General features: G+C 54.9%; 1 protein-coding gene across 1 annotated transcript in view; it reads left to right on the forward strand.

Annotated features, from left to right (window-relative positions):
• MAN2B2 (mannosidase alpha class 2B member 2) overlaps positions 1-9,899 on the forward strand; it is a 47,590-nt gene that overhangs the window by 9,517 nt on the left and 28,174 nt on the right. Inside the window, exons 3-5 of the mRNA XM_021718473.1 lie at positions 3,438-3,610; positions 6,461-6,576; positions 8,891-9,068. Coding sequence (XP_021574148.1) covers positions 3,438-3,610; positions 6,461-6,576; positions 8,891-9,068 — 467 coding nt within the window. The remainder of the gene's footprint in view (positions 1-3,437; positions 3,611-6,460; positions 6,577-8,890; positions 9,069-9,899) is intronic.

A 9,899-nucleotide genomic window follows, 5' to 3' on the forward strand; every position in this document is an offset into this window, starting at 1 on the left:
CGCCCCCGCACCTCCCCCTACTCCCCCTCCATCTTCTCTGCTTCCCACCGCCCTCCACCTCCCAGTCCAGCCCCCTCCTGGTCGTGCCCACCTCCTCTGTACATCTGGCTCCCCGTCTTCCTCAGCCCTACTCACGCCTCGCTGCAGTCACCCCTTCCTGTCTGGACTTTGCATATGTGTTTGCTCGCTGCACTGTCCCAGATCCTGGGCTTCGGCCGGGGTCCCATCAGTGAGAGGCAGTTTGGCTCTAGACCAGCGACTGGAGTTCTGAGTCTTTGCTCTCCATCCTTCTCGTGCGGATTCTAACACCAGTCTCTTGGGGTGTTGGGAGATAATAGTGAGGGAAGGGCTCATGGAACATCAGTCGAAGAGTTATCCAACTCTGGGGTTTTATTTCTCCCTGCAGCACTGAGCCCAGTGTGCGGTGACTCTTAATAAATGAATAAGCGGTTGGCTGGATGATTCTGGCAGAGAGAGAGCCCTTTGCATTCGTTATCTAGTGCCATGTAATAAATTGCCCCCAAACATCGTGGCTTAGTGGCTCCAAACATTTAAGACCTACAGTTTCAGCCTGGCATGGTGGCTCATGCCTGTAATCCCAGCACTTTGGGAGGCGGAGGTGAGAGGATGGCCTGAGCCCACGGTCTCGAGACCAGCCTGGGCAAATTGGCAAGACCTCAGCTCTACAATAAATAAAAAATTTAGCCAGGTATAGTGGCACATGCCTGTAGTTCCAGCAGGTCGAGGCTGCGGTGGCCGTGAGTGTGCCACTGCACTCCAGCTTGGGTGACAGAGTGAGACTCTGAATGATAATTTTTAAAAACCCTACAGTTTCTGTGAGTGAGGCGTACAGGAGCGGCTTAGCCAAGTGGTTCTGTCTCAAGGTCTCAGGAAGTTGCCATCAGGGTATAGGTGCAGCTGTGTTATCTGAAGGCTAGCCTGGGGCTGGCGGTTCTGCTTGGGCTCTCACACGACTGTTCCTTGCCTGGTGACTGCTCAGCCGACTGCCATCAGCTTCCCCAGAGGAGTGACCCATGAGAGAAGGCAAAAGAGACCACAGTGGAAGCTGCGATGCCCTTCATCCTCTCGTCTTGGGGGCACACACTGGCACTGCTGTGTTTCTTAGAAGTGAGTCGTTGAGTCTAGCCACCCTCTGGGCCCTAAGTCTCACCTCTTGAAGAAGTCGTAATAACATATGTGTGTATTTTGGGACCACCATGCCCTTACACGTGAAATTCCCTGTTAGCCTTTTATTGTTAGTGACGTCTGAGAGCCCCACTACGTCATTGGCGTCAGCACTCTATCCCAGTTTGTGCAGAAATTTTCACCTCTACACGTACTACAGCGGAGGAATCCCAAAGGCATTATGCTAAGTACAGCAAACCAGTCACAAAAGGACAAATACTGTAGGATTCCACTTCTTTTTTTTTTGAGTTGGAGTCTCACTCTGTCGCCCAGACTGGAGTGCAGTGGCCGCTCCTGGCCACCACAGCCTCGACCCGCTGGGCTCTGGCGATCCTTCCGCCTCAGCCTTCCAGGTAGATGGAACTACAGGCACGTGCTACCACGCCCGGCTGATTTTTTGATTTATTGTAGAGATGAGGTCTCGCCAAGTTGCCCAGGCGAGTCTCGAACTCACGGGCTCAGGCAGTCCACTCACCTCAGCCTCCCCAAGCGCGTGATTATAGGCTGAGCCCGGCTGAGAGTGTTTAATGGGGAAAGAAGATGAGGCAGAGGGCGGTGACGAATGCACAATTGCGTGAATGTAGTGACGCTGAAGTGTACGCTTAGCAGTGGTTAAGTCTGGGTACGGTGGTTCTTTTATGACCAAGTAAGCCAGAAGAAGCTACGCCAGCAAGTTGAGTTTAATTAATTACGAATTTATTAATGCGTGGATCAAGAGTAGGAACAAAAACTCTTGACAAATTGATGCAGTTTCTGACAAGCCTTTAAAGGTAAAATTTGCAGCACTGGCCACCTAGCAACTTAGTGACCATAGCAACTATTATCTAACAACTTGGCAACCAAAATGTGAACTTCGATTGTTAGGGAGCTTTGATTAATTTCATGTCCTCGGTATAGCCAGTGCCCAGAAAGTCCCTGGAGTTCTGCCATTAAGATATAGTTTAAGGTAGTTACATAGAGACAAGGAAGAAGAATCGTTATACAATGGAGTTACCTCGGTTAGGTCACTAACAATATAAGAACAAACTGTGAAAATGTCCACGTGTAGCATTTGATTTCAGTTAACAAAGCATACCATCACATGGAAGCTATGGTGAAGGAGTTCTGTAATGGTCAGTAGGCAGTGGTCAGCATAACCTGCCCAAGGGAGACAAAGCTGGGGGTCTGTGGTCACAGGAACGTTACTGTAATCACATGTAGGCATTGATTCTTAGGTCAGGCAGGTAACTAAGATGAAAGTTTGAAACAAAATGGAGTTAGCTAGTTCATATTATTACTTTGCTAGCAATTTGATTTTATTAACTGATTTAGCTCATTTCAGTTCAGGCCTCTAATCCCAGCACTTAAGGAGGTGGAGGCGAGAGGACTGCCTGAGCCCAGGGTTTGAGACCAGCCTGGGCAACTTGGCGAGACCTCGTCCTTACAGGGAATCAAAAACTTGACCAGGCATGGTGGCACACACCTGTAGTCCCAGCTGCGTAGAAGGCTAAGGAGGAAGGATCGCCTGAGCCCTGCGGGTTGAGGCTATGGTAGCCCTGAGCGTGCCACTGCACTCTAGCCTGGGTGACAGAATGGCAGCACAGTGAGACTCTGACTCCGAAAAATAAGAAAAAAGAAGCCAGGCTTGGTGGCTCAGCCTGTCATCCAGCACTTTGGGAGGCCAAGGCAAGTGGATTGCCTGAACCTGTGGGTTCTAGACCAGCCCGAGCAACTTGGTGAGACCTCGTCTCTACAATAAATCAGAAAATTAGCCGGATGTGGTAGCGTGCACTTCTAGTTCTGGCCACCTGAAAGGCTGAGGCGGAAGGATCACCAGAGCCCAGCAGGTTGACACTGGGGTCACCGTGAGCGTGCCATGCACTCCAGCCTGGGTGACAGAATGAGACTCCAACAAAAAAAAAAAAGAAAAGAAATGGCTAAGGTGGAAAATTGTATGTTATGTGTACTTTACCACAATTCAAGGTTAAACATTAAGCCGAGCATGGTGGCACATGCCTATAGTCCCAGCTATTCAGGAGGCTGAGGCGGAAGGATCACTTGAATTCAGGAGCTCAAATCCAGCTTGGGCCACATAGCAAGATTCTGTCTCAAAAAAATAAGCCCAAACTCTCCCCTCTGCCAGCCTGCATAGCCCTGCCCAGCCTGGTCACTGGCACTGCAGTCCGCTGGACAGAAAGCACCCTGCGTGGGCATGGGTGAGGAGGCACAGGCCCACCCTGCCGGGCACCCACAGAGCCATGCTATCTTTGCAGAAGGACACGGGTTTCTCTACGAGACGTTCGGAGTCCGGCCACAGTTTTCCTGGCACGTCGACCCGTTTGGCGCGTCCGCCACGACCCCCACCCTGTTCGCATTGGCGGGCTTCAATGCCCACCTCACCTCCCGGATCGACTACGACCTGAAGGCGGCCATGCAGGGGGCCCAGGTGAGTCGCCTGCCACACCCGCCGCCCACAGGTGGCTCCTGCCCTCCCTGCTTGCTTCAGGCATCAGCAAAGGCCACCACTTAGGCCAGCACCTCCGGGAATTCTCGGCAGCTATGCAGAACCCTGCTCTATGCAAACAGCCTTTGCTCTCACTGTCTGCTCCACCAGGAGTGCCCTCTCTCCACGCACACCTGGATTCCCCGCACAGCTGCAGGCCCAGTTTGGATGCCTCCTGCTTCGAGACCTGTCCTTCACTTGGGACTAGGACTGGGCTCCTTCCTTCGGCCCCTCACAGGAACTCGAGCCGACTGTACTCAGTTAACAGCGGTTGACAGACCAGAGGAAATGTCAGGGTGTGTTTCAGCTGGGAGAACAGTTAGCAGAGATGTCACGCCTCTTTGGGCTTGTGGGCAGCTGTTATCAGAATTAAATCATGCAACACACCACAGTGGACACCACCTTTTTTTTTTTGAGTTGGTGTCTCACTCGGTCGCCCAGACTGGAGTGCAGTGGCCGCTCCCAGCCGCCACAGCCTCAACCTGCCGGGCTCCGGCGATCCTTCCGCTGAGCCTTCCGAGTAGCCGGAATTATAGGCGCGCGCTACCACGCCCGGCTGATTTTTTGATTTATTGTCGAGATGAGGTCTCGCTGCCCAGGCGGGTCTCGAACCCGCGGGCTCAGGCAATCCACTCCCCTCAGCCTCCCAAAGGCACGGGATGACGGGCTGAGCCACCGAACCCGGCTGGACACCAACTTTGACGGTGCCTTAGGGAGTGTCAGGCCCAGGACCAAGCCCGACCCCTCCCTCATCTCGTCTGACCCTCACAGCAGCCTGCAAAGTGGTATGGTACTTTCCCAGGGCTGCCCTAACAAAGCCCCGCAGAGTGGGTGTCTTGAGCAACAGACGTTTATTGTCTCACAGTTCTGGGGCTAGAAGTCCAAGACAGGTGTCGGTGGGGCTGTGTGTCTGAATGAGTCAGGGAGGGATCTGTCCCAGGCCTCTCCTTGGCCTGATATCCGTCTTCTCCCTCTGCCTTCCCAGCATCTTCTGTCTGTGCGTGTCTCTGTTCGAATTCCCCTTCTCGTTTTTTATTTTATTTTGAGTCAGAGTGTCACTCTGCAGTGGTGTGATCACGGTTCACTGTAGCCTCAACCTCCTGGGTTCAAGTGATCCTTCTGCCTCATCTTCTCAAGTAACTGAGACTACAGGGGCATGCCACTGTGCCTGGCTAATTTTTTGATTTTTTTTTTTTTGGTAGAGATGAGGTCTTGCTGTGTTGCCCAGGCTGATCTCTAACTCCTGGCCTCAAGCATTCCTCCCACCTCAGCCTCCCAAAGTGCTGGGATTACAGGTATGTGCCACTGCACCTGGCCCAGTTTCTCTCCATTTTATAAGGACACCAGTTCTGTTGCATTAGGGCCCGCCTTCTTGACCTCATTTTAGCTTGATCACCTCTGTAAAGATCTAATTTCCAAATAAGGTCACACTCTGAGATACTAGGGGTAAGGACTTCAATGTGTCTTTTTTGAGGGAGGCACAATTCAACCTATGACAGATGGGTAGAGTTATAATTATCCCCATTCTACAGATGGGGGAACCAAGGCTCCAAAAGGTAAGCTTCCTGTCTGGATCACCCTAGCAATAAAGTTCCAGAAAGCAATGGCAAACCTGGCCAGCGGGAGTTATACAAAAGTGGGTCTGGGCTCTAGGTGGCCAAGAGAGTAGCATTTGTATTGTTCACGGGGGAGCATTCAGCCCTTCCTGAATACTGGGCACACTCGCTACGTCAGCTGCATGTCACTTGCAGATGGCCCTATGAACGGGGTGTGACTCTCCCCATTTTTCTTCTTTTGTTTTTTTTTTGAGTTAGAGTCTCACTCTGTCGCCCAGACTGGAGTGCAGTGGCCACTCCCGGCCACTGCAACCTCGACCTGCTGGGCTCTGGCGATCCTCCCGCCTCAGCCTTCCAAGTAGCTGGAACTACAGGCGCACGGTACCATGCCCAGCTCATTTTTGATTTATTGCAGGAATGAGGTCTCACCAAGTTGCCCAGGCGTGTCTCGAACCCGCGGGCTCAGGCAATCCACTGAGCCCGGCTTCTCCCCATTTTTCATACAGAAACCAAGTCACAGAGACTTGAAAGACTTGCGTGGGATCTCAGAGCTAGTACTTAATAGAATTTGGGTTTTATCCCTGCACCAGAACCTGAGCACTTTGTAACCATCAGAATTATTAAAAATAGACTACACAGTTGGTGGGAGGTAATGAACTCCCTGTGCCTAAAGGTATTCAAGCAGAGTTAGAATGAGCTTCTTAGCCGGGCTCGGTGGCTCAGCCTGTAATCCCGCGCCTTTGGGAGGTTTAGGTGAGTGGATTGCCTGAGCCTGTGGGTTCAAGACCCACCTGGGCAACTTGGCGAGACCTCATCTCTACAATAAATCAAAAATTAGCCGGGCGTGGCAGCGCGCACCTGTAGTTCCGGCTACTTGGAAGGCCGAGGTGGAAGGATTGCCGGCGCCCAGCAGGTTGAGGCTCCCGGCCACCGCCCTCCAGTCTGGGCGACAGAGTGAGACTCCAACTCAAAAAAGAATGAGCTTTTTTCAGAGGCCTTGGTGAGAAAGGCCTGGCAGAGAGAGGCCTGCCCTTAGAGGCGGGTGGAGTGAATCAGAGCAAACCCCACCACCACCACCTATGACTTTGGGAGAGGAATCTCACACAGAAGCGGGGAGAGCTTGTCCTCGAACCACTGGGAGAGGCTAAGGTGAGGGCGGGAGGTGATGCCCAAGCTGGGCTGGGCGAGGGGAACCCAGGCAGCCCCTCGGCCCTCACCCGCCCCTCTGGGTCCACAGGGGCTGCAGTTCGTGTGGCGAGGCTCCCCGTCCCTCTCGGCGCAGCAGGAGATCTTCACACACGTCATGGACCAGTACAGCTACTGCACCCCCTCTCACATCCCTTTTTCCAACAGGTGCGTGCCCCCTGCCGCTGCCCCTGAGATCTGAGGACAGTACGCCTGGGCACTCTTAGGCAGCTTTTTGACGATTGCTCGTCATGCATTTCCATATGTAGTTCCCCATTTGTAAGCCTCCCAGCAGCGCAGGTGGGGTTAATCATTTTGCAGACAAGGAAACTGAGGCTCAGAGGGTAAGTGACCAGCCCAGGGCCACCCAGCTGGCCAGTAGGGAAGGCAGTATTTGACTCGTTCTTTGTTTTTGTTTTTGTTTTTTTGAGTTAGAGTCTCACTCTGTCGCCCAGACTGGAGTGCAATAGGCGCTCCCAGCCACCGCAGCCTCGACCTGCCGGGCTCCGGCGATCCTTCCGCCTCAGCCTTCCGAGTAGTCGGACTTACAGGCATGCGCTACCACGCCCAGCTGATTTTTTTATTTATCGTAGAGTTGAGCTCTCGCCAGGTTGCCCAGGTGGGTCGCAAACCCACAGGCTCAGGCAATCCACTCACCTCAGCCTCCCAAGGCGTGGGATGACGGGCCGAGCCACCATTGACTCGTTCTTTGTGACTCCAAGTTGCTTCTGTGATGAGTCCCTGTCCCCAAGTGGGATTACTAAAAGGATGAGGGCTTGACACCAGCATCCCAAGAACCTCCCACCGTGGCCCCAATAGGCCCCCATCTGCAAAGCGAGGAAATTGAACGGCTGGTTTCCAGGGGCCACCACTCTCCCCCACCCTGTGCCCACACACTCCAGGGCCCCTCGAGCCCCTCGCCATACCCTCCCCCCAGCTGCCTTCTCCGGCCGGATTCTCCCACCCACCTTGTCCCCTCCAGGTCCTCATCCCTGTCGGGATCATAATGAAGGTGGGAGGGGCAGGCGAAGAGAGGGATCACGGGAAACGCTCTGACATAATTCTGCTCATCGTGGCCTGGCATTACCACCTCCAGCCCCGATGGCCTCCCGTTCACCCTGTGGGGGAGACAGGGGTCTGTGCCCTGATGGCAGGGGATGGTGGGACATACACCACCCGGCATGGGGCAGTGAGATCACAGCAGTTCGCAGGTCACGTGCATTAAGGCGCCAGGTCAGTGTCCTGTCTGGATCACCCTAGCAATAAAGTTCCAGAGAGCAAGTTCACAACCCCAGGGAGGAGGGGCTTGCCCTGGGCGGCAGAGTGGACAGGCAGTGGCAGACTGTGTAGTGGCGGGGGGGTGAGGTGCCCTCTGGCTCCCACAGAGGGATGGCGTTGGGTCTTTGGAATCATCTCACCGACTGGCAGGGAGGCGGAAACTGTCATGTTGAGGACCAGGTGGGCGGCTGGGCAGGGGCTTTCCTGCCTGATAAGGGGAGCGAGCCCACAGGCAGACTGCCAGGGCCCTGCGAGCGTCAGCCATGTCAGGCAGCACGTGGCATCTGAGCCTTACAGCCCACCTTCTTCCTCAGAAGTGTTTGAGCTAGACACAGCGGGGACCAGGAGTGTGGAGCCATAGACCAAGAACCTCCAGAGCCGGAGAGGATGAGCCTAAATGCTCCGGCTTGTTGTTCCCGGACACAAGCCTCGCACTGGGCCTGGCCCTGTTCCCAGCAGTCTCCCTGTGTTATCTCTAAAACCCTCCCAGCAGCCCCAAAGGAGATGCTCTCAGAGTGTCCCATGTCACAGAAGAAACCGAGGCATAGCCACCCACCCCAGCTCCCCAGCTGGCAGGTGGAGAAGCCAGCGTTTGAGTCGGGCCACTGGCTCCAGATCCTCCATGTTGCTACGACAGCCAACCTGCGGCCTCTTGGCAGCCAGGCGGCCCCTGGTTCAAATCCCAGCTCTGCCCTTTGTGCCTGTGGGGCTTTGACCATGGTGCCTGGTCCCTCTTTGAATAGGAAAGATGGCAGGCAAGTTGGAGGGAGACAAGAATGCCCGGCGAGATTCGTGAGCAGTCACTGCCGTGTGTTAGTTTCTGCTCTGTGCCCGGCACTGTTTCCAGCTCTTTCCCATAGATTATTTCATTTAATCCCATAACAACCTGGCACACATTTTACCAATCGGCAGACTGAGCTCCGGTGGCCCACACCTGTAATCCCAGCACTTTGGGAGGCCAAGGCAGGAGGATCACTTGAGTCCAGGGTCCTGAGACTCCAAGTCCAGTGAGCGAGGGGGTGGCCTGCATGAGCGTGAGCACAACAGTCCTGTCTGAACCCCTGCCAGCCTGTCGTGGGAGAGGGAAGATTCAAGCTCCAGGTGAAACGGGTCCAGGTCCAAAGGCCACAGACTGGCACCCGGATCCGAGCCCAGCCTGCCTCACAGCTCCTGTTTCTCCTCCCCCCCGCCCCGCCTCCTGCAGGTCGGGCTTTTACTGGAATGGCGTGGCCGTCTTCCCAGAGCCACCCCCAGACGGGGTGTACCCCAACATGAGTGAGCCCGTCACCCCAGCCAACATTGACCTCTATGCAGAGGCCCTGGTGGCCAACGTGAAGCAGCGAGCCGCCTGGTTCCGGACAGCTCACGTCCTCTGGCCCTGGGTAAGTTGAGGTCCCAGGCTCTGGTGTCCTCAACTCAGCCTGGGGACCTCTGTGTGGGCCCTGCACTCGGGACTGCCCTATCCAGGTGGGGCCAGACGGCTCTGTCCTCCCCTGAAGACCCTGGCCTCGCCCGCTCTCCCAGGCCCTCCCCAGCCTCTTGCATCTGAAAAAGTACCCTTGCCCCTGCTGGCCTCTCCAGCCGCCACCCAGCTCTTCTGGCCTGGCTCGGATGCCTGGCTCCCTTCTTCGCATCCCTGCGTGCCTCGGAGCCCAAAGAGCTTCCGTTTCCTCGTCTGTAAAATGAGGATAATGGCAGCGCCTGCTTCAGAGGCTTGATAAGAGTCCCAGGGAGGGCAGTTGTTCCCAGGGAGCCAGCGCTCAACACACCATCGTCCTCATTGTCAACACTCAGTGCCAGGCACTGTTCTGTGGGAGGATACATCTGTCTCACCCAGTTTGCACCACCGAGTCTCAAAGACAGGCATTCCAAGTCTCCCATTTCACAGTCGAGGGGACCGAGGCCCAGAGAGGTTGAAGAGTTTTCCCAAGGCCACTCAGCTACTCGGCAGGATGGCCAGGAAGGAGTGGAAGGTGTGCTCAGACCATCAGGCAGGCAGGCCCCTCAGCCTGCCTTCTTAGGCCATGGCTGCTTTTTCCAAAGCTGAGCTTGAGGTCAGTAAGTGTGAGCCGTGACTATTATCATGGTTATCAGTAACTGTATTATTATAATTAATGAGGCTGGGCTCGGTGGCTCAGCCTGTAATCCTAGCACTTTGGGAGGCCGAGGTGAGTGTATTGCCTGAGCCTGCGGGTTCGAGACCCGCCTGGGCA

The sequence above is a fragment of the Carlito syrichta genome, unplaced genomic scaffold (genome assembly GCF_000164805.1).
Source record: "Carlito syrichta isolate Samal-C Ts95f unplaced genomic scaffold, Tarsius_syrichta-2.0.1 Scaffold111613, whole genome shotgun sequence".
NCBI classification, from domain to species: domain Eukaryota; kingdom Metazoa; phylum Chordata; class Mammalia; order Primates; family Tarsiidae; genus Carlito; species Carlito syrichta.